Source organism: Cupressus sempervirens, chromosome 9 (assembly GCF_028749045.1).
Source record: "Cupressus sempervirens isolate cs-2001-9-10 chromosome 9, ASM2874904v1, whole genome shotgun sequence".
In the NCBI taxonomy this organism is placed as follows: Eukaryota; Viridiplantae; Streptophyta; class Pinopsida; order Cupressales; family Cupressaceae; genus Cupressus; species Cupressus sempervirens.
Window position 1 is genome coordinate 214,430,391 of NC_143126.1, and position 26,470 is coordinate 214,456,860.

The 26,470-nt window shown below is 37.2% G+C and overlaps 1 protein-coding gene across 1 annotated transcript in view; it reads right to left on the minus strand.

Moving 5' to 3' along the window:
- Positions 1 to 5,701: 5,701 nt before the first annotated feature.
- The window catches only part of HDA9 (histone deacetylase 9), a 91,223-nt gene continuing 70,454 nt past the window's right edge, over positions 5,702 to 26,470 (minus strand). The window contains exons 11-14 of the mRNA XM_089799637.1: positions 6,812 to 6,882; positions 6,534 to 6,632; positions 6,337 to 6,403; positions 5,702 to 6,094 (exon numbers count right to left, since the gene is read on the minus strand). Of these exons, the coding sequence (XP_089655763.1) occupies positions 6,006 to 6,094; positions 6,337 to 6,403; positions 6,534 to 6,632; positions 6,812 to 6,882 (326 nt within the window). The 3' untranslated portion in view covers positions 5,702 to 6,005. The remainder of the gene's footprint in view (positions 6,095 to 6,336; positions 6,404 to 6,533; positions 6,633 to 6,811; positions 6,883 to 26,470) is intronic.

Consider the following 26,470-nt stretch of genomic DNA (forward strand, 5'->3'; position numbering starts at 1 on the left):
AGTCTTCCCATGTCATAATCAATCTTGGACAATGAATACTTTATCTAGCAGTTACACAGGAAAATAAATATTAGCACTTATCATTACTAGTAGGGATCATGATTCCATGTTGTCAGAAAAGGCTCTTCCATGAAGATATTGGCTCTCATGCTCTTTCATGGAAAAACCATCGAGAGGAATGATATTCATGGCAATAAAAAGATTTCAACACCACCTTGGCCAATAATGAATCAGACCCACATCGCTAGTCTTCAAACTAATGCAAATCTCCAGTAAAGTTCGCATTCACAATAATAGGCTTTGATATATTTGCAAATCAAAGCCTCTAAGCAACCAAACTTATAATTCTTGTAATGTTAAAAAAGATATGTGCAATACTTAATAGCAATGATGCTACATTACATTCAATCGCAATCTTTATGCACAAGATCAATTTGAACATGAAATACACTTCTAGACCACCCTGCGAAGAACTAGCACTCCAATTCATTAAAGGGCTTTAGTGATCAGAATAGTAGTCTATTCGCGCCAAGGCATTATCCTTTCATATATAGCTCATCCTTTCTCATATATATATATATATCATGTTTCTTTCTTGATATGCATTACCCTTTCATATAGGCGACATCTATGCAGCGGAATAATGTACCTGACATGATAGATTTTTTAATTTATTAATTAATTTAACAATCAGAGGATTGTAGTTCTATGATTTTAAAAATAATTAATGAATTAAAAAACCTATCACATTAGGTACATTTTTTCGGCTATTTAGCCAAGGGCTTTCATATATAGCTCCTCCTTTCTCATATATGTATAGCTCCTATTTCTTTCTTGTAAGAAATGTATGCATTATTCATTCTTTGTACATATATGTAAGTGGTGCTCTGTAACTAACTTGAAATTAATTATTGCTATTTATTAAGCTTGAATTTACTTGAATCCAAGTCCTACTACTTGAGAAGCTCACAATTATCTTATATTCTAAGTTGTATTTACGGTTGTGTTGGCTATTGCTTTAATATAATAATTAATAATATAATTATTTGTAAGAATTTGGCTTAAGCCAAAATTCACCCAAGATCAAAGAGCACAAGCAAAAGCACATAGTAGACCAAAGAGTATGATCAATATGAAAATGCTTTCTATTATCAGAAGCATGTGCATATACACTAGGAGAGCGTATATATAAAAGCCTCTAAGATGCATCTAGAATGTGTCTAGAAAGAACTAGGAAATAAGCATGACAACTAAGCACATATCCTCCACAAGAAGAAGATAAGCACGATGAGGTGTCTAGAATGTTGTAGACACCATGTGCTCAAATAATGTGCTATCTCTTAAGTGTAGACAACATGTGCATAATTAGAGTGCAAACTCTTGTGTTGTCAACATGACAACTCACAAGAGTATGCATATTCCTAGGTGAGTAATAAATAAATAATAAAATATATGCATTAACCTAAATAAACTTAAGTGTAAATAGTAAATATTTATTTACACAAACACCCCCTCCCGCCTCCTCCCCTCCCCTCCCCTCCCCTACCTTAAGTGCAACTTAGGGGAATGCCCTTAAGCTTACATGATATAGGATGAAATGCATGATGGGTCCCTGCTACTAGGTCATGTTAGGTACCCATGTACATAATGAAATGCAATCTCTCATAAAGCGGAGAAAGAGGGAAAACCTCATGGGAAAAACCCTCTCCCAAAAAGAGAGATGAAAAAACACACATGATGTATGGATGGATGGAGTAATCAAGACCCCCCCACCCCCCCCCCCCATTACGACATACATCAAGTATATACAATAAAAGAAAATAAGAGAGACAGGATAGGCTCCCCCCCCCTCCAAAAGAAGAATGTCTGCCAATGATTGCTCTGATGAAGAAGTTGATCCAAGACTGCAAAATGGTTTTCCTCCCCTCAGGAAGAAACAATGCCATGGGTACAAATGAGATGCTTCCGCTGTGTGTGGAAAGAATCCCATGGGTAAGTGATGTCTCTGAAACTTGCTCAACTGGCTGAAGAACCTGTCTCAAAAAATTGTATGTCTCCTCAGCTGATGAAGAGCCCCTCTGCAACTGTTGATCATAAGTATCCACAATCACTTCAACCTGTGAGGATCGATCATGTAGAGAATGAACAAGAGGGTTGGATGGAGCCCTCGCAACAACTATAGAAGGATTGTCATCATCAAAGAGAAACTGAATATCATCAAAGAAGTCTTCCAAGTCTATTGTGTGCGACTCCATGAACAAATTTGCAATGTCTGCCAAGAAGTTGTCCACTAATGCTGGAGCTAGAAGTACCCTGTTGTGCTGGATCTATCAATGTGGAAAAATGTGCATATGGAATGTGTTGATGTAGTGACCTCTCACTGCAATTGTTGATAGAACCCCACGTGTCTAAATTTGTTGAAGTACTATCGTTGGTGTCACTATCAATTTCCACAATGCATGAAGTAGTCTCCTCAACAAAGAGAAGACAAATGTGATCAATGACGTCTCCTACATCTTCAATGTGAGACTTTACGAACAACATTACAATGTCTGGGAGGAAGTTGTCCCACAAAGCTAAAGTAGGAAAACATGATGTTTCCTGTTGCACTGAATCAGAAGCATTTGTGGCTGGAACTAGATCAGTAGAATCAACAAGAGAATTAGGAGGTGAGATCTCATATGGAGTGACTAGATGTAGAATGTCCTCTAGAAATGGAGGAACACATGGATCTCCATATGCTTCCCAAAGAGTCATCCAAACATCATGAGGAAAACTTGCCATAAGAAGAGGAGCAAAGGATTCCTTACTCATACTGTTATACATAAAGCGAAGAAGATTAGAAAGATGTTTGAATGAAGGTGGTATCTTCGAGCAAAGAGAAGGAATCACTTCCTAATGTTCTCTTAGATGATCAAGCATCAAAGCACTCTATTTTTTAGAGTTGCTCAGTGTCAACTTTGATCTTATACCAGACTGACATATGTAACAAGACTCCATGAGATCAATATATGTATGCACCCCCGAAAATACAAAAATAATCAACCAACCCCCCCTAATGTATGATTTGGCACTTAATGCAATAGCCATATGCCAATTTAGAACCTATTTTTGAGAGCAGTATTTATGTCCACAAAACTTATAATCTAATTGCAAATCTAGAAAATAGACCAAAAAAATACACTTTCAAAAAAAAAACATAACCTGTTTTGGAGTCCAAATGAGCTCGTACCAAGCATTTGAATGGCAAAAATTGGGATTTGCGACTTGCAGAAAATTTCAAGAATAGAGATCTCAAACCAAATGCACCAATGTGTAGATCATGAAATTCTACCCCAAAATAAAAAAAAAATTGCTCGCAAAAAGGAGTCTATATGAGGAAGATATCGCTATTTGAAAATCGTCGTCATTATTTTTCCTGAATCGTTGTCGCGCCTCCAAAAATCAAATGGCTCTAGATTTTACCTCAGATGTCCAATTTGGATGAAACAAAATATTTTTTAACCTTCTGAATATGATGCAAATATCTAATTTGCACCAGCAAGCTTTAATCTTCACCTACAAAATATCTCTCCTACAGGCCTGATGGCCAATTTTTCGAAAAAAATAATGCAAATTTGAAAAAAATTGCAAAGGCAGATGGAAAAAAAAATGCAGATCTAAAAATTAAATGTACAAATCTGAAATGATCATACCAATTTTGCAAATCGGGCCTTCAAGTTGCCGGTTTGCAAAAAAAAAATTTGCCTCAATTTTGACTATTGCCCAACATAAGCAAATTTATAATCAATCCACCAAATCGACGCACCGGACGCAGTGGTGAGATCCGCTTTGGCTCTAGACGCTCCCAATTTCTGCGAATTCTCTGAATCTTTGGATCGAAGGTGCTAAAGCAACAATGGTCTCGAACAGCTAATGACGAGAATCTCCCCAAGCTCTAGTACCATGTAAGAATTTGGCTTAAGCCAGAATTCACCCAAAATCAAAGAGCACAAGCACAAGCACACAATAGACCAAAGAGTATGATCAATATGAAAATACTTTCTATTATCAAAAGCATGTGCATACACACTAAAAGAGCCCGTATATAAAGACCTCTAAGATGCATCTAGAATGTGTCTAGAAAGAACTAAGAGATAAGCATGACAACTAAGCACATATCCTCCACAATAAGAGGATAAGCACGATAAAGTGTCTAAAATGTTGTAGACACCATGTGCTCAAATAATGTGCTAACTCTTAAGTGTAGACGACATGTGCATAATTAGAGTGCAAACTCTTGTGTTGTCAATGTGACAACTCACAAGAGTACGCATACTCCTAGGTGAGCAATAAATAAATAATAAAATATATGCATTAAACTAAGTGTAAACTTAAGTAAGTGTAAATAGTAAATACTTATTTACACCAACATTATTATTAATATATATAAAAATCTCAAAAGCGAGTTGTGCTATTGCTTTACAATATAATATAATAATTGTATTTTACTAGATTATTTATTATTATTGGTAAGATTTATTATTATTATTATGTGTTAATTGCAAATAGATTTGAACCGAAGACCTCCCCGATGTTTTACCAATGCCTACAATATAATATAATTATTATTAATATATAATAATTATAATATTATATAATATAGAAACTATTAATATAATTTAAAAAATTATTAATATAATATAAATATTGTCAATACAATAAATATATTGTCACAATCTTTATGTTATCTATGTCCACCTAAAGGAATCTAACCATAGCTACAATGATATCAACACTCGCTCTTAAATAGGGAGGAAGCCTTCTTGATAAGTTATAGTTTGTCCTTCTGACGATATCTTCACCACTCCCTCTTAGCTAGAGAGGAAAACATTTTAGGTTGACATAGTAAAGTTAATTGATATATCAAATAATATTTCAGACATGTAAGCCTCCTAGCTGAAATGGCATGGAATATTGACAAAAAAATCACATAATCACCTTCGTAAAACATATATTCTTCAAAATTACGAGTACAAACTCAGGTAGCAGAAGATATTACAATGTTCATTGAGAATTATATCATTTCAATATATACCTAAAAGGTGAACATAAATATTACACATGTACATATGAAAACATTTTCTTTTTAAATAAGACAAAATTTTTTGACATAATAAGCTTGTGTAACTATCTCACAGCTGATCTGTCAGAAAATTTGGAATGCCATTTGTGAGCTGAAAACTTGTTAAGGGGGCAGAAAATATAAGTGCTAGTATATTACTCAAAAAAGTCTGAGCATGAGTTCATGTTTGAACAAAAGATAGGAAACATGCTATTTTGTTTCACTTACATCGATGGATATTATAAAATCAAAACAATTAGAGTTATTAACTATGGAAGGAAAAAAAATTGTTATAAACGCTGCTCTGATCACTATAGTCTTGCTTAAACATGTGCATAACAAAACATCTTTAATAGTCACGGATCCAGAATGAATCAGCCAATAGCTTAAATAAGCAAAAAGAAACTCTAGTCTTAAGGAAACATAATTTTGAATGAAGAGTTCAAATACAGTAATTTATGACAAAATGTTTTCAAATCCCCAAATATTACTTCATAATCCGTAACATGCATTAGCCAATGTCGATTATGATGAACAACATTTTTAACAAAAATGAACAGCCCGTAATGCTTAAATAAGCAAAAAGATAATATAGTCTTGAGGAAACATAATTTTGAATCGAAGAGTTTAATTAAATACACTAATTTATAAGAATATGTTTTCAAATCCCCAAATGTTACTTCATAATCCGTAACATGCATTAGCCAATGTTGATTATGATGAGCAACATTTTTAACAAAACTGAACGGCCCGTAGCTTTGGGGGTATCCATAAACGGTTAAGGTGGCAAGCAGCTCTAAGATTTGGATTTTACAAGAAAATTCTTATACAGGGCAACTTGATTGCATTGAAAAAATCTTTTCATGAATGGATACAAAAAGTAGATCCTCATTCACTGCTTCTAGCCTGCTTCTTCCATCTCATGATCATTATCATTGTCTCCATCATAGTATTCTTCATCTCGCTGAATTTGTTTGTCTTGTGTATGTTCTGCAAAGTTCAAAGGAAAATGTGAGATTTAGCACCCATTTTGATAAACATGGATAAACCATCACCTTGTCACTTTCTTACACCCTGAAAAAGGAAATTTTAAAAATGTTAAACTTAAATCCTTTCATACAGTTGTGATCCGAGACACTTTGCAAGACCATATAAACCTATACTTGAAGTTAATTCTATTCTACAGATTATTTATATTTCCTATGGTAACAATAGGTAAAATTATGACTTACGGTCCATGCGCTCATCGGGATTCAGTTCATCTTCATCAATATCAGGAATATACATGTCTGGTGGCACCTGAGTTTCAAGTCAAGAACAAACTATATCAATCAAGTCTACTGCAATTAACCAACTGGTCTTTAAAAGTTTGCAGCACTTGAATAGTGTTATGAATTATTATGTTGTATAGTATAAGACAGATTCGTACTTCATGCATCTGTACACTCGGAGCATGTTGAATAGCCCTCAAACTCTCAAGAACCTGCATTTTAATTGTGCTCAAGTATGTCTTGCTATTCATGTTCTCCTACAAAATTACAAATTTAAGATTATTTAGTTTCCAAGAATAAAACAGTGAAATCCACCTCTCTTACACAATCTAAAAAAGAAACAATGCACCCATCAGGAACTTCCATTATTAGAACTTCTTTACATACAGCATAACAAAAATTCAAGGGATTCCATTTCAATAAAGGAAAAACATACCATAATCCCAGTGTTGATCTTTAAAGAAAAATCTGGCGAGAAGTACTTGATGTAATCATTATCGGGAATTTCTACAAAAGAACATGCCAGTTAGAATGTCATTCCACTGCCGTGACATTCTTTTAAGCTAAGGCATCCTCTAAGCATCTCAAAAGTTTCCTCTCTAATAAAGGTTGCTGCTTACTGGTAAATGATTGCAAAAAGCATAAAAGAAAATTAAGACTAGATACCCAGCACGATTATTGTATGTCAATTAATCCAGACGAACACAAACAATCATCAAAGACATGAGATTTCCAAAATCCATTTTAATTACCATAAACATTTTCTGGATTGGATTGTCGAATCCAGAAAACTTTTATGGTAACAAACAATCATAATAAACAAAGCTAGTAATGCAGCTCATGAAAACTATGCTCTACAGGACACATCCCCTACAATTTCAGACCCACTCCTGTCTTTTGTGCGGTACGGGGACGTGATGATGGATTTTTGACATCCCCTAAGGCATTTCATTTTGAGCAGATCAGGTACTACCTCCGAAACAGATTTCCAATGCTGCAAGAAACGGAGGATGGCCAAAGCAATCCCTTGACCGTCCCTGTGACAGATTTGCATCCCTGATGGCCCAGCCAATTAAAGTGATCGTCGGACATGCAAGAAAAACACATTTTTTAAATTTCTTGCTCCATTTGGTCAGCCCCACATAGGTTAGAAAAGGCAATAAAATAACAGCCATCAGTTCATGTTCAGACTGTGCAGGCATGTAGAGTCACCACCCAAGTAAGGGGTGTGACCAGCTGTAGCATTGGTTTTCACAGAATCTATACTAACAACCAGCTTTCGGTTCTCTAAGTCACGACTTTTGTCACATCCTTGAGGAGGACATTAATTATATATTGTTCAAGAGAGGCTCATGCGTGTGCACATTTTAAAATTCAGAATAACAAGAGCTCTGTTAGATCTCTGCATATGCAGCATTCAGTGACTTTTGTCTAGAGATTAAGGTTACATCTTCTGTAATATGTGTGACATATGCTTGAGAATCATTTGGTGTTCAATCAGCGAATGATTGATTTATGTTTGTAAGACATTTTCTGCATTTGCATCACAAAGAGATCGAACTGTGTACTGCTTGATTGTTAAGAGTTAACAATCATGAGCATGAGATCATTGTATTTTCTTTAAGCATTCAATAAAGGATTATCTTTTGGTGTGGCTGTGTTTTTTTCCTCAAGTAGGAGGGCTTCCCAAGGGTATCTCTGGTTTCATTGTGTTTCTTGCTTTATCTGTTATTTATTTATGCTATTTTGGTTCGAAAATTTAACATGGTATCAGAGCAGGACTATAGGAAAGATCCACAACCAAATTTATTACGTATGGGAAGGAATTTGCTGTCATGCATTGGTGCCTGAAGAAAATTCTATGAGAGATGTAGTCATAAAACTTGTATTTTTGGAAATGCTTGAGTAGCAGTCTGAGCAATATCTGCTGGTTGCTCGACTGTAGGTGTTTACCATTGGAGTCAGGTCCACTGAACTGTAAGCGATATAAAGATCCAAACCTGAAAAAGGGCATTGATAAAAAGATGAGTATTTGAATATTGACCGTGAATTTTATCTAGTTAATTCATGCTATAATATTGGGAATAGTGATTACTGTATGCTTTTAGCTGTATATTTCTCTTATGAATAGTCTGATTTATGAGCTATAGCTAATTTCTGTAAAAATGCTTCTAAGACGGATCAAGAAGCAATATGATGAGAGATTATATACAAAGTTATGCAAGATGTAGAAATGAACACGAGGACGCTTGTACTCATGAAACTGAATTGGTGGCACATAACTTCATTAGACAGGAAGAACCCACAGACTATCATTGCGATTAGTTTTTTCGAAGAGTAAGAAATGATATTAGAGGGAGACTGTTCAGCTACAAAAATCAGATTCAGAGGGAGATCGAGTGGCAGATGTAGAATGCCAAGACCTTTGTAGAGGATCAACAAGCTTATGTAGCAGTGTGACTGTTGAAGCTCCTTGTTTGGTCAAACTTAATATCAACTCGTTTATTGTGATAATCTAAGCTTGAGTATGTTGTCCCTGTTGAGAGGGAGTCTCGATATTCAAATGATATTTTGTGTTAATGAGTTCTTCTGAAATATCCTCAGTAGATATTTACCTAGTTCTCTCTCAAAATAATATTCAAAACATGAACATATGAAGTTGCATTATAAAACCAATAATATAAACCATAGATTCTCATAAAATACCTTGAATTAAGCTTATTGCATTATACATCAGCAATACAATAACCAGCATTCAAATGGTCCAATCTTAAACATAGTTTTACAATCAGATTTGGAACACTAAAAAAAGAACCTATAAGCACATGCGAGACACCTAATGTGACGTCTCCACAGACAATGGGTTTGCATCCACTGTCTACCAACACGAGGGGCTATGTCCTCACGCTAGCGGGAAGCTGAAGCTTTCTGAATAACTCTTGCAAGAGAGAAACAGAAATCTGAATCATAAACCAAGCATAACTGAATGAATGAGTCTCTCTCCTTTTAATCCACAAAGCTGTGACTCTTCAACTTGTTTACCATAAAGGGTAAATGGATACTTATCGCATGTAGTACATTAAGATATAACACAGAACAGATACTTTATTCATATACACGATATGCACTCCAAGTTCAATGCTTACAATGATAATGATTATGATGTCTCAATAGTCCCTTCCAGACGGTGTACATATACTTTCCCAAAAGGGTGACTCAACTGTCATGTGCCCTTTCGGATACAATTCTACCGTCAGCTACAATATAGAATTTACCGACAACATCATCCCCCCCAAAAAGTAAAGTTGTCTCCAGAGGACAAAATAAAATAGAGAACTCTTACAACAAAAACCAAAACAATTAATTACATCAAGACTTAAACAACTAAGAAGAGGGAAGCGCCCCTGGTGTAGTAGACGTTCGTGCCTTCAGCTCATCTAGTTCTACTCAAAGCTGATACACTTGTTCTGTCCGTACTTTCAAATTTGCTTCAACCTCCATCTGAAGTTCCAAAGCTGACTACATCATTTCAGCAATCTCTCCAAGCTCCCTCTCCGTCTCTGCTACTACATTCTCTTCCTCTACTGCCACCTTCTCTTTCTCTGCTTTTGGGTACATTGCCTTCTTTGCTTGTTCACGAGTGATGGCTAGTATCTCCTCATCACATGTTTCGATGCTTAACAAGTTCACCCCTTGCTTAGGGCATTTTGAATCCTCATGGTCTCCCAGACCGCACTATCTACACAACAGTTGCGGTGTTTCCTTCTGTAACCAATCCTATGACCAAGATTCACTGCTAGGAACTATAACTGGATTCAATATTCTTAAGTCCAAATCATCCTCTTCATGACAATCAAAAAGAGTGCCCTCGTTTATCTAAAAAAGGGGATTATCGGAAGTCCAATCAGCATCCACTTCAAACATGGGGTTGTCTTTAAGTTGAATGTGATCTGAAAATTTGATACTTGGTCTTTTGGTACAGTTGTCCAAGTCATAAGTCTACTGAATGCTATCAAGTTCATCAATTACTTCTTGGGAAAACTCTTGCCTCTCTTTGCCCTCATGCTCCCGAAAATGATTTGTGATCCTAACCTGATTTTCTACTTCCTGAATAGAAATCTGAGTATCATCCAATGCCTCATGGGTATACTTAAGCTCCCTATTCAGTTTCATAATCTCATTCCTTCCTTTATTCGACTGATCAACATATAATTCAGCAACCTTAAGAATATAATCTTTGTCAGAAAGCTAACATAAATAATCTGATTTCATAGTTTCAAGAGTTATTTTGACTATATGCAAATCAGCAACAAGTCAATCTCCTTCCACTTCCCTTTGAGCCTTCCTGTAGAGATCCTCAACCATCTTGTGAATGATGTCATAACGCACCAAAGATGCCACAACCATGTCTTCACTAACCTTCAGCTGGTTCTTTAATGCATGCATGTCATTATAATCATGTCGATACAACTCATCATCTTGTGGTGTGATCTTGGACTTTTTATTGAAGTTAATATCATGCGTGTAAGAAACATACGGTTCATCATACAATGACTCCAACATGTTGTTACTTCGAGTACAACCAGCCTCATCAACATATTTGTCAAGACTAACCTCCAAATCACCAACGTAGAAACTTCTATGTTCCTTATCCACAGCTGAAATCATCGTATCTACATTTTTCCTTGTGCTGGTCTGAATTTCTTTTGCCCCCTCTTTGTTATTATGACTCACAAATAGGATCGGGTGTACTAGTGTACTCACATGTCAAGAAAATTTGTTCCTGCCTCATAGGAATTCCTATAACTTGTAAACCTTTCAAGCTCTTCACTATCAGCTGCAAAACTTTCTTCAAAACCACATCATTGTAGGCTGTTATGAGAGATGTTATTCGGATAATCTCATTGAGACAAGAAGCAACCACAAGGCTAACCTGTTTATCTGTATACTCTATAAACCTGGGCTGGACCAAGGTCACCATTGAAGGTTGTAAAGCCCAATTTAAGAGTTTACAATCTGCTTGCTCTACATTGGTCAAATAAGTTTCTATCTCTTCCAATTTGGGGAGAATCTCATTTGAAGATTCCATTTGTTCTAATTGCAACCCAAGTATGTATAGCCAACCAAAATCTTTCTCCTTCTGCAAGTCTCTTAGCTGAGGGTCATTGAATGTGTTGTTAAATTCCTCTGAAAAGACAATGTTTTTCAGATCTTCCATGGTGTTGTTTCCAAATCTAATACACTCTTCCCCTATAGATTGTTACTCTAATAACCTGTCTAAACTAAGTTTGCTTGCTGCCTTGAATAATGGTTAACCCATATTCCTAAGCTGATTTTCCTGCAAGATCCCTTATTTTGACTCTTATCAATTCTCGCAAATGTTTGTCCCTAGTTTCTGAAATGTGCATATACACCCAAATATTAAAATTGATCGCAAATCTCCTTCGAAGGATTTATTCCACGCCCTTCAGATCTTCATTTCAATATTCTCAGGTACAACGCTTGTGTTCCTTTTCCACAAATAGATATTTACCATCTCAAGTATCTAAGTTGGTTGTTCAACTGAACGCTCTTGATTTCTAGAACGATTTCAAACCATTGAAACAACCATCAAGGGAAATGCCAGATACCCACAACTATTTCTCAAGGTGCGTTGGCAATGTTTGGTACCAACAATTCGCACCAAACGCCCAAAACAACCACGATGTCAAAGACTCATTAATGAATCTGTATAGTCTATTAATTCAGTGATACAACTCAAACTTCTGCATAGTGAAGAATTGGCAGCCTTCTTCCGAGAGATTGCTCACGGCATGGGGTAAGCCAATGGTCATATTTGATTTCATACGACAATGACAGTAATGAAAAACCCAGTGTCTTGTGGCCTTTATACTCGTATCTTCTGTCTCGGAAGTTGCACACAATGTCGACATAGAAAGGATTCTCACGCATACATATCCTAGCAACCCGTCATTCAGTAATAGGCTTATCTATGACCCGTTTATAATTGACCTTCTCTAGTGGCAACCTGCTTAGACTCTTTGATTTTTTAAATGATAGTATTCACTTCTTTTTGCCGTATAAGTTTCTCCTCGCCAAACCCACTCCAGATGTCGAAGGCAAGTTTTTCCAAGATAATTGAAATCACATGCGGCACATACATCATATATAACTATTGAAAGCGGCTGAAAGCTTAAGTATTGCAGGAACAAAGAAAAGACTTGACAGATAGTATCAATGATTTTCCTTGAACAAAGACTTGAGCGATGGAATGGTAATCGAGAGTTTTGTTCAGATAGATTTCTACCACTTTAATAGTTTGTAAGGATAGCCAACAGAAGTAATGGTGGGTGCAAAGGCAATTTGATATGATACCACGAGAAGTGCAAATTCATGGCTAACTGCGATATTTCATGAAGACTTCATATGCATTCTTCCTCATGATATGGTGAATGAGCCTTTGGCGAATATTAAATGGCCCACATGATTAAACTTCCTATGCGACTTTAGTAACGGAAGCTATCCCTGTTTGTTCCCAATTTAAATGAAGACTCAACATGCAAAATTATATGCTTTGGTAACCATTATTCCATACACGTCAGCACTCTTTCTTGCTACGAATTGTAACTGAACTTGTATTGTCATCTTCTTCAATATCAACTTTGCCAACATTCCATCCGTCTTCCAATATCTATGGCAATGACGAACCATATACTAGAGGACACCATTAGTTATCAACAATTATAATTTCTTCTGAGAATTGGGTTATCACAATGGCTTTGAAAGAAGAAAAAATACACTGTCTCTAATGAAAATGGTTTCAATCTTTGCCACTTCAGATCAGAAGCATCTCACAACAATGACAAAACACATGGTCACCACAATCGCACAATTGCACTAGGTCTCCACACAGACATAGACCCAATAATATAAATTACTAACAGATAACACTTGTATCGCCCAACTTCAACATAGCTCGATAAAAATTTCATGCCGTCAAAACTCTCTAATTCTCAACCTTATGCCCTCCGCATAGTGTTAATATCTTCTCACGACTTGACCAAAATTGTCGATGAGACTTCAATCTCCTCTAACACCGAACATGAGGAAAGCAACAAAAATTATAGTCGCAGTTGTTTCACTGGAATCATATTCACGACAAAGGCTTCACTCGTCACGATGGAATCGCACCATGATGTGGGCCTCAAATTTTATTACCCTCTCAATTTAGAAACGCTTCATGACAGTTGTAACTGCTCCAGGAATGATTGTGGTTGTCAAAAAAGTGAGACATGATACACGGAGATCATTATATCCAAGATTGCTTGTGTATCATGTCTCACTATATATAATGATCTCCATGTATCATGTCTCACTTTTCTAACAACCACAATCATTCCTGGAGCAGTTATAACTGTCACGAAGCATTTCTAAATGGAGAGGGTAATAAAATTTGAGGCCCACATCATGGTGCGATTCCATTGTGACTAGTGAAGCCTTTGTCGACCGTTCATGTTTTCCGATCACCATCTATCCATTTAGTTGGTTTGATTATGTCTGTCACAGTGATTAAAGATAAGTTGCATCGAAAGACTGTGTAACGACACTTTGTTATTACTACTATCAGTTCATGTTGAGACTATTAAGGCAAGTAGACTCACTGCTTGAGTAAGGGGTGTGACCATTTGTAACATCGGTTTTCTCGGCACCTATAGTAACTGTCAAGCTCTTGGTTCTTTAGGTCATGACTTTTCTCCCATCTTTGACAAGGACATTAATAATATATCGTTTAAGAGAGGCTCGTGCGTGTGCACATCTAGTAAAAGTTCAAAATAACAAGAGTTATGTTAGATCCCTACATATGCAACATCTAATGACTTGTGTCTAAAGATTAACGTTACATCTTCTGTAATATGTGTGACATATGCATGAGAATCATTCCGTGTTCAATTAGTGAATGACAAATTTAAGTTTGTAGGACATTTTTTGCATTTGCATCACAAAGAAATCAAACTTTGTATTGCTTGATTGTTAAGAATGAACAATCATGAGCATGAGAACATTGTATTTTTTTAAGCATTCAATAAAGGATCATCTTTTGGTGCGGTTGGGTTTTTCCCTTGAGGAGGGTTCTCCCAAGGTATCTTTAGTGTGTCTATGCTACTTACTTCATCAATTATTTAATTATGCTATTGAAGTCCGAAAACTTAACAAGAGGAGCTTTTGCCACCAAATCTTCGTCATTCTATGTATGTTTTAGATTCTCCATTTGTTTATTTCAACTTTGCGGCCATTTTATTTCATTTCCCATTTTTTTTCAACACAAGGAGAGAATTTGAGTGAAATACATTATTTTTAACTTGCAGCATGGATATTGTAATGCAAGAAACTCAAACATGTCAAAGAAAAAGACCTAGCACTAGAAACCGCCATGGGGGGATCTTCAACTAATGTGGATGTAGCAGGGGCAGCAACCTTTGACCCTTTTTAATGAGTTGGCAACCCTTCACAAAGTTTGCAAAAAGCTCTTTCTATTAAGAAGTAAAGTCCACACACAACTGGAGGGGGGATGAATCAGTTGTGAGCAACTAAACTTAAATCCAAGCTTATTAATTACAACTCCAACAATTAAAACAATAATGCAGAACAAGAGAAAACCATAAAGCACACAATGATTTGTTGACCAAGAAAACCCTTAATCAGAGGGAAATACCTGGTGGGAATGGCACCCACAAGATAGTGTACTAATACATAAGTTCATTGTGAAAGGATGTTGACCTTGTTAGGAGCCAATTACAATGCATTCAATAACAGTCCTTGTTAGAGGACAAATCCTTGTTGGGAGACCTTGAACCCTTGTTAGAAGATTCTAACATTATTAAAGTTTATTAGGAAAACAACTAGACCCACTATCTAAATTGCTCCAACAATTGTGAAGATCAAACTTCAAGATAGCATATCCAAAAATAGTGAACTGACTGATCTGCAACTTACTTGCCAAAACAAAAACAGTTCCTTTAAAGCCCAATATCATCAATCAAACCAATCTCTACTCTACTCCGATCATCCAGCATGCAAGCTTGCATCAACTGGCCACATGCATTAAATACACGATACATGGTACCTTGCATCCAAGGAAAACATCTTTCCTTTGTACCCTTTCCAAATAAATAATTAGGTTGGCATGTTAAAGCTTCCCCAATGTACATTTAATTACATAAGACCACACTAAAGCATACACGTGTTCTAAAGAATTATTATGATGTTTACATTAAGGTTCCCACAAGTTACAATACAATTAATACATTGTACAACAACGATCAACACATTTCCTAAACCCAATCAACTACCAATAAAACATATCGCACATTTCAGTACAACAAGCTCTCCAGAATGATCTCTAAGCCTTTCTATCATGAACATGTCTTCTACCACTATCCACGCTTGCTAACATTAATTCAACCTCGTTGATAAGATATAGCCAATTTTCTACCAACTTTTTCTATTATTATTTCCATTACACTAATTTGCTACCAGTCTTTACCAAATGCCCTGTAACACACCAATACTCAACATAAACTCTAGTGACCATATATGATATCTATACTCATCCATGAGTATAATCTTAAGCTTGCATAGCTTAAACTGTTATATGCCAACTTTTGTGTGCCAATAATCTCCCTGCAATGTACAAAATCTTTGTTTGTCATGATCACATAAACATAGTGTCATCAATGACAAAACCTGTCATCAATACAACACATAAAGAGCATATCCAAGTGTCAACCAAACCCCTATTCCTAACAATCTCCCCCTTTGGCATTGATGGCAACATATGATGAAAAACAATAAATTCCCTTTTTGACTGATGGTTAATTTTATGAATATCCTCAACACATACAACACCTTTGAACAATCTTTGGTAGACAATTTGCATCCAGTCACCATAGGTGTTCCAATAGGTTTACAATTCTCCATACCAAATCTCACCAATAACTCTTTAAGATATAATTTGAGATATAAAAATGCCTTCTTTAGTTTGTGTTACTTGCAATCCTACAAAATATTTTATCTCACCAATCATGGACATCTCAAATTCATTTTTCATTTCATCAGAAGACTTGTTACTTGCCTTAGATTTCTCCCTTAACAATGCAGCCCACATCATTCTTGTGTAATCATCATCGAAAAGAATGAAATACTTCTCACCATAGAAGGTTTTAGTCTTTATAGGACCGCACTGTTTACCGTACTGGTAAAGAAATCAACGCATACAGACAATGGAACAGAATAGCAGAATTATATTCGCATATGCTAGACATACATTATGCTTCATAAGATGAATGATTGAAGATGAATTACAATGATCCCAGACGACATATAAATACTATCCGAAGAACCTTCCCGAAGGGGTCCGTCGGCTACATAACAAGAATCTTTCCGAAGGGACCCATCGGCTACATACACGAACCTTTCCGAAGGGACCCGTCAGTTGATACACAATTTCTATCGACGACATCATCCCCCCCAAAAAGAAAAGTCATCTCCTAACGACTACAGAACAAAACTCAAACAACTAATACAACAATATTGATCTGCCACATCACTTTCACATTCATCCTGTTGCATCTATAGCCTTTGCTAACACAATACTGACTGCTAAAGCTGACCTTGATAGCCACCTGTGCTGCTTTCTCTGCTTCCAACTCCTCGGTACCCTGAGCCAAGTGTTGCTTCACTGCCTCCAACTGGATGATCAGATCCTCCTGAGCTCTCTACGCATCCACCAAGACAGCCTCACTGCCAACACCTACTCTCAGTGCCTCTGGTACACAGACACTCCATGCCTGCAGCAGCTCCAAGTCTTCTCAACTAGTCAGACTCCCACAACTAATATCCGCAACGACTGGGGGTCCAGACCAAATTAGCACTCCAAAACCCACAGAAAAATGTACGGAACACACTATTTATGTCATTTTCTGCCGATTCTACACTCTTTCTGGCAATCGCTAATGCTTCCCCTTCCCTATGGCATCATCTAATACTCATTCTGAGCATTCTTGATTTGCCGACCTTTTTTTTTTTTTTTTTAGCTCCTTTCCCTTCTGACTGCTTTCTTCTGCCCTTCCTTTCTGACTACTTCTTTCTGCTTGTATGCTACACTCCCATGGTCGTACGCTAGTCAAAATCAAATACTACTACTAGCCGTACGGTTGCATTCAAAGATATACATTTTTGCTGCTCTTAACTGCAAGGTCTGTATGGACATCAGACTTTTAGAAGAAGCCGTACGGTGCTCATTTGATAAGATCGCTATACAAACGCATCAAATATCCTTCCAAAAACTTGTCGTATGGACACCTCAGATATATCACCATACGGACACATCATTATGAGAATTGAAATATCTTAGCCCTACTTGAAAGTTCGTACAATGGGACACTTAACTTTTTAAATCTGTACGGTGGTGATCAGGTACCATATTGTTCAAATCCGTAAGCCAAGCGCTATTCTTTAAATCCGTACGCCAAAACTGGGATTCAATGTCTCCTTCAAAATCCGTACGACCAACTATATGAATCTATCCTTCACATCCGTACGGTGTCCTTCAGGAGACCCCAATTTGCCATACGATGCCAGGCTGCATCTTCTAGATAACTTCGAAATCCGTACAGCAAAGACATTCCTCCCTGCAAAATCCATACGGTGGAGAGAACTCCCCAAAATCCGTACAGTGATTTGTAAGTTGCCAATAATATTCTCCAATATCCGTACGCCATACGGTAGATTGTACGGTGCATGCTCAGGTAACTTAGAGGCCGTACAGTGCAGCTTTAAAAGCCGTACAGTGACTTTCTCACACTTTTTTTTTTCCCTTTTTTTTCAATTTTTTTTCTCTTTTTTTCAAATTCAGAACAGCAGACTCAATTTTCCATCCCAACTTCGCCATTCTGCAACGACGAAGGAATCGTTCGGAATTCATTCTGCGACGACAGAGTCTTCCTAGCATGGTACATCTTTAGCCTCGACCCGTTCACTACCTGCAGCACTTCTTGTCCATCCACAGTCCACAATTTTATTGCTCCATTGTCACCTACCTCCTGAATCTGGTACGGCCCAACCCATCTGACTTTGAATTTGCCTGGTTTAAATTCGTTCCTTCCGTCATATTCCAACACCCACTGACCTGGTTGGAACCTGTTCAGTTTCAAGTGCTTATCATGCCACGCCTTGCGCCTGTTCCACGTTACCTCCGTGGCCCATTGTGCCTGCAATTGTCGAGGCTTATTTAAGTTACACGATCTCTCCCTCAGGTTTTCCATATCGCCCCATTTGTTCCCGAAGCTCCGTACCATGGACTCCATCAATTGCCCCTTTTGACCATCAATAACACCTGCACTCTGTGCTACTGCAACTTTTATTGAACCCTTCCTCTTTGTTTCCTGTGCAGGTTGTATCGTGTGTCTTCCTTGCTGTCGGCACCTTTCTGCTATATCAGTGGTTCGACGTAATACTTTCTTCCTATGTGGTCGTATAGTGGAATCTTTCCTCCTTTTGGGTTCGTACTATATGTTCTTTCCTTCAGCTTCAGTCATACCCGCCTTTCCTTCTTCGGCTTGTCTGGGTTGCTTTGAACATTCATTTCCTTCTTCGGCTTCTCTGTGTACTTTCGAACATTCATTTCCTCCTTCGGCTTCTCTGTGTTTCGTCGGACATTCATTTCCTTTTTCTTTCTTACCTTCATCGACCCTTAACATATTACAGCGCGGAAATAGCTCATAATCCTCTATCTGCTAATGAAAAAGGCCATTCAACGAATCTAGATCGTCATCACTCAAACCTCCTTCCAGTCTCAATACGCCCTCTTCATCAAGTTCCATTCTTTTCTTCCCTTCGTCATCCCCTTCACCTTCACCTTCACCTTCGCCTTCGAAATCCGACGACAGGGCTTCTTCGCCGACCATTTGAGTAGATCAATGACAAATCGCCGGCCTCTATTTTCCAGTGATAAGGTGTTCTTTTTCCAGTTGTGTTGAGCTCTCGCTTCGATAAGCCATTTGCGGCCCAGGATGGCGTCGTATCCTTTTCATTTCAACAGAATCACCACGAAATCCAACAGGAACGACTGAGTGCCAATTGTTACCGGTTGTGCCATGAGGATGCCCAGAGGTTTAATACCATGTTGATCTGCTGTTAGCAACTGAAATTTAGGAGGCCACAATGTCGGTTGTCCAAGCTTCTTCCAGGTCTCTTCGGGCAAAACAGTTACGCCGGACCCTCCATCAACTATTGTGTCCTGAGAACATGTCTGAGGATCCCCATCTCGACGACTGCGGGATGCCGTCCGGATGTAAGGGCCAGTAACATTTGGTCTTCTCCACCTGCAGTAATTTCCTTCCCTTTACCTTGTTCTCCCGGTATCTTCAGAGCTGGCGCAATATTCGTGAGAGCGGATCGGAGCTGAGGCATTGTAAGAAGCAAATCATTTATCTACCGATGACACGCACAAATCAGTAATAATAATTTCCAACTTTTTGAAAGTAGTAAATGTCTTACTAGGAAAAGTACTCTTCTTATGCTTAGCCATCACACACTCCTTGCATATCATGTTAGAAGGTTTCACAATCTTTGGTAGATCTCTTACGGTATTAGAGTGAGTTACCTTCACTATATTATCAAAAGTTATGTGACAAAATCTTCTATGCCATAACCAACTGTCGTCCACTTTTGCATCCAAACAATTGATCTCAGTAGAATTTAATTGAAATACATTACCTCTTGTTCTTGTACTTGTGCCAATCAGTTTACCATGCTTGTCTTTGATTGTGCATGTCTTCTCAGTGAATTGCAAATGATATCCCTTATCAACAAGCTGTCCAACATTCACCAAGTTATGTTTCAAACTATCAAGAGTAATGGATTCTTTTCCCTTAATAACACAAGGTGCATTGTTGCCAACTTTGACTACACCACCATCATAACTATTAAACTCAACAAATTTATCATAGCAACACAGGGACACATATCCCCCCTTTTTGCCCCATGCACTAAGGACTTGGACATACTGGGGACTTGGGGACTCCATTCCCCCATCCCCAACGGTGCCACTAGATTCCACCACCTCTGCCGAGGATGGGGGGATGTCCCGATGTTAACTATTTGCCGATTTGACATTTATGTTCAATGTTTGATGTTCCAATTCAATGAAATATTCAAGTATTTACTCTTTTACATATTTGTATCTTATATTGCAATAAATCTTTTCATAACTAGCATTTTAAGTACCATATGTATAATATATACAACCCCTCGGTCTGTATTAATTCTTCTTAAATCGGATCAGAAAATTAGCACTAGTGATGATTGTATTTTTATCAAACAATTGGTGAACATTTTTTTGCATTAACTAGTGAGCCATTTAAATATACCACTTATCATATATGCATACCAAGGTTGGAGACAGTTGAATGAAATGGAACTCAAATACAAATCAAAATTTAGAACAACAAGAGTATATAGGCATTCTGTTCGCAAATCTATTTGAGAAAAATGACAGAGTTAGTAAACTGGTTTCAATCTCTATGTTTGAAAAGGTGAATAGAGTCTCACTAATACAAAACGAGAAAATGAAGAACCTGGAGTTAGTCGTTGGAACTGATCTGCCTTCGTGATTTGTTGCAGGCGAGCTACTGCAGCCTGTATTCACAATGTTTAAATGCTAATCTGGAACCACCTTCCCTTGCTGTTGAACAGCAGATAGTACTACTTCCAACCACCCAGATTTGTATCCTCTTGTTGCTAATGATGGATTCCTTGTGCTCAGAAAATCTCCAATTGCAGACCCGATATGCCAGTTTTGAGAGTTCCGTCTATTTCAGTTGATCTTGCGGAAGTTCAAGACTTATCTGTGCTATGTTCTTTGAAGTCTTAGGCGACTTAGCAACCAGCACTACTACCCGAATACTGTTCCAGCAAACACTTGCATACTCATCACCACTGGAGGTGTTCATTCACATATTTTCCTGTGAGGTGATTTTTTGAATGCTGCCCATTCATTCCCTTATACACGGATTCCACTATTACAAATTTGATATTGGGAAAGGTGCTGAAAGATTCAACAGTTCTAACCCTCGTAGGGCTACTAACACCGAGGCAGACTTTCTACTGTATGGAAAACGTTCAGCTATTCTGCTCTCCGTCCAAGGAATAAACAAATCAATGGTGTTTATTGCTTGCACTTTTCAAATATTGACCTATGTGTCCCTTGCCGTCTAGAGAACCTCCACTTACTACCAACTACCATGATATTCAATTTAACTCCAATACTGATAAAAAATGGTGAATGCCACGTTTGCATCTAGCATCACTGTTTATTTCCTCAAGGGTTTCTGTCCTTAAGAAAAATCCAGTCACATCAAAGCAACCATTAGGATTTATAAAGTAACATATATTCGTTGTTTCAATCCCAATGTAGCTCCACACTTATATAACCTCGATATGAGGGAGGGCACAAACAACTAGGCAATGTGGGATTAAAAGCTAATTTCGTCTTTTAGTCACTTAAGTGACTTTATAACTTTGTAACATTAAAATATTTAAATAAATCACTTAAGTCACTTAAATTTTAATATCTCTTGAAATACTTGTCTGATTGCCATGCCGTCTAGAATAAAAATCTCTCCTCATAATTCCCCATGTGACCAAATACACTTTCTAAAAATAGAAAGGGTCCATCTCGATTACCCCTGACTTACTATACATAGTAAGTATGACAAATGGAGTCCAAATGACATCGAACGAAGGCCAAATCCATAAATCCCTGAATGTTGGAGATGAACCAATCCTCAGAAGACCCTCTAACCATCCTCATTAGCCTACGAGGATCCAATATTAGGCTAATCCCTGAAATACTGATACTGGCAACTAATGGGGGCATTACACAGTCCCCCTGCCACCGTTTTGTTGCCATCCACTTGTCGTCCCAGAATTAAGGCCACTCCATCCCCTTGTCCCAGAAACTTGTCCCCCCGTCCCCCAAGGTGGTGTAACTATGAAATTTATCTTTGTCACATGTGATCTGATGTGAACATCCGATGTCTATTATCCAATCAGATTTATTTTGCTCAACATGTGAAACAAGTGCTTTTTCTTTCTTAACAGGACTTTCTTCCTTTATAGCGGAAAATCCAATTTCATCTTCATCATTACTATCTAGAAAATTAATCTCTTTAAATTGAATTTTACCATCATTCGCATACAAACATTCCTTAGGAATCTTTGACTCGTAAGGTCTTCTAGATTTAACCTTTGGCTCTCTCTTAGGACATATGAAAGAAAAATAACCAATCTCTTTGCAATGCCAACAAGCAAAAGCAGGTTTCTTACATTTAGGTTCCCTTTTTGCAATCACTGAAACAATCTTCTTATCTTCTTCCTGAAACAAGCATAGCCTCTACTAGTGCTTGCACTCTTTGTGAGTACTCTTTTATCATTATGCAAACTAGATTTGAAAGAAGTCTCAACTCTAGACAAAGCGCCTCTTAATCTACTAGTCTCAAAAGCTAGCAATTTCCCAATCAAAGTTTATGTTAAAATCTTTTCTAAGAGGAATAACTTCTTCAAGAGCATTTGCCTTATTGTCATAAGCAGGAGTCAAAGATCTTAGAATCTTATAGCAGACTTCATCTTATACCTAGAGCAATTTAGACTTGAGGCAAAATCAGTAATTCTCAGCAAATATGACCTAACAGATTCATCTTCTTGCATCCTAACACTCTCAAACCTAGATTTCCAATTCTGCAACTTCACTTTCTTTGTATGTTCATTACCTTGATATAATATTTCTAATCTAGTGCAAATATCATAAGCAAGATCAAGAGATTTTACCTCAACGAATTCAACTTCTGAAAGTGCACTGATAAAAGATTCACTTGCAATCATATTACATTAGAAGATCTTATTTTCCTCATTTGTACATGAACCAAGATCACTCTCTTTCTTAACCTTAACTTCTATCTTTGCAATCAACTAGTAGTCTATCCCCATACAAATCAAATGTGTTTGCATCTTATCCCTCCAACTGTCATAGTTCTCTTCATCAAACTTTGGACTTTCCTTCCTGTACGCCATGGATCTCAAGTTGTAAGGCTTTCTTCTCAAAGAGGAGTTGATGCTCTAATACCAATTGTTAAGTCCACACACAACTTGCGAGGGGGGTGGGTTAAATTAGTTGTGAGCAATTAAACTTAAATCCAAACTTATTAATTCCAACTCCGACAATTAAAACAATGATGCACAACAAGAGAAAACCATAGACCTAACAAAATAATTTGTTGACTAGGGAAACCCTTGATCAGAGGGAAAATCTTGGTGGGGATGGCACCCATAAGATAGTGTATTAATATATAAGTTCCTTGTAAAAAGACATAACCTACTAGGAGCCAATTACAATGCATTCTATACAACAGATCTTGTTAGAGGAAAGACTCATGTTAGGTGACCTTGAACCCTTATTAGAAAGTTCTAACCCTATTAAAGGTTAACAGGGAAACAAATAGACCCACTATCTTAACTGCTCCAACAACTGTGAAGATCAAACTTTAGGATAGCCTATCCAAAAATAATGAGTTGATTGATCTGCAACTTACTTGCCAAAATAGTTCCTTTGAAGCCTAATATCATCGATCAAACTCATCTCTGCTTTGCTCTGATCATCCAACATTCAAGCTCGCATCAACTAAGCAAATACATTACATACACGATACATGGTACCTTACATCGAAGGAAAACATCTTTCCTTCATACCCCTTCCAAATAACTAATTAGGTCGGCCTATTAAAGCTTCCCCAATGTAGATTTAATTACATAGGATCATACTAAGGCATACACAACTTCTAAAGTATTATTACAATGTTTACATTAAGGTTCCCACTTTACGTCAAGTTTGCCACTTTACATTAAGGTTCCCACACATTACCATACAATTAATACATTCTACAATGAAGATCAGCATGTTTCCTCAACCCAATCAACTGCCAGTAAAATATATCACACATTTCACTACAGCGACCTTTCTGAAACCTTGCTATCACAAGCATGTCTTCTACCACAACCCAAGGTTGCTGGCATTAATTCAACCTCACTGATAAGATATAGCCAATTTGCTACCCATTGTGTGTGTCATTATTTCCTATACACTGGTCTACTACTATTCTTTACCAAATAAATTGTGACTCAACCAATACTCAACATAAGCTCCAGCGAACATAGATATGATATCTATACTCATCCGTGAACATAATCCTAAGTTTGCATAGCTTAACATGTTATATGCCAACTTCGTTGTGTCAATAATCTCCCTACAGCATACATAATCTCTAATCTATCATGATCACATTAACATATATTATCATCAATACAACACATAAACAACATATCCAAGTGTCAACCATACCCCTATTCCTAACACATTCAACCCCAAGAAATCTTTCCTGCAATTTGTTAAAACAAGAGCAGACAAAGATAAAGGAAAAAAAATCTGCAGGTACTAGGGAATGGGATTGCCATTTGTGCCAAAAACATTATTTTGGCAGCTATACTAGAGTTTATTGTCATCTTTTGTAGATGGGTTGTCATGGGGTTAAGGTTGAAAAACAATAACACAACAAAAACTTGAGGCAACTAGCTTGCACATTGAGGGGGAGGCATTAAATCAAGGACTTCGATAAAGAGTGTGCAAGCTAGTATGCCTTCGACTCGTTCTTCTCATAAAGAAGTGTCATGCCCACTCCCACTTCTTACCAAAGGAAAGGGAAAGAAGAGTAAGAGAGTTACCAATGTTGCTTATTTGTTAATTTGCAAGCAATAGTGGTAGCTGAATCATCTATTGCTAACCTTTTTTTGTTCATTCTATACCATTCCATGTGTCAAGTTCGTCATATTTTAAACAAATGTGCGAAGATATCTATGTTGTTGGTCCCTAATTTGTACAACCTCAAGAAACAAAACCACACACCAACCTTATTAATAGATAGAGAGTACTCCAAAAGTGAGCATTATGATGGAGTATAAGAGACAATCATGATTATGGTATGCATGCTACATCATCATGAATAGGTGGGCCAATATCAAACATCGGTGGGCCAATATCAAACATCGGTCACTCATCAATCTTATTGTCATTAGCACAGTGGGCTCTTATTTTCTTAAGGCTATAGATTGTTCAAGGAAAAGGAAGGATACAGACTTTCAATTTCAGAATTCGAGAGATGTTATAGAAGAGGTTGGACCCACTAATATTGTGAAAGTAATCACTCATTCAGCCTAAGTGTGTAAGTTAGCTAGACGATGGTGGAGTGTTCTTATAAGCACATTTTTAGACCCCATGTGTAGCATATGCATTGAACAACACCTTGAAGGAGATGGGGGAAATTGATTGGAGAAAGGCAATCAAATCTAAGGCTAGAGATGTGAAAATGTTTATTTGCAACCAGAACATATATTTTGCATTCTTTAGGAAATTTTCTAACAAGTAATTCCTCAAACCCATGGAGACAAGATATGCTAGTTACTTTATTTTCCCACGAGGATGCTTGAGGTACACGAGAGCCTACAATTCATGATGTTGAATGCAGAGTGAAGTAGATGGCATGAGTCCAACACACCAAAGAAAAGAAGTGTGAAGCAAAGAATCTTTAATGATGTGTTACTTTGCTCATCTAACCATGGGCAATATCTTAACCTCCCAACAATAGAAGATAAACTATTATCGCCTCCCCCAAGCACTTCTCTACAGATTACTATTTGATTTGTTGTAAGTTGTATGTATATTAGATTATAAGAATGGCTCTTCCTTTATACCCATCAGTGATAAGAAAGGTTTTTCCTTTATAGCTATCAGTGTTACCCCTTCACCAAGGGTCGCCACTCTTAAAAGTTGGCCCCATTAATTATATAAATGTCCCATATAATTATATTAACATATAATTATGTTATTTATGTTGACCTAAAGAAATCTGACCATAGCTACAATTAAAATTAACACTCCTTAGCCAAGGAGGAATCCTTCTCGATATATGAGTTATGTAGAGATATC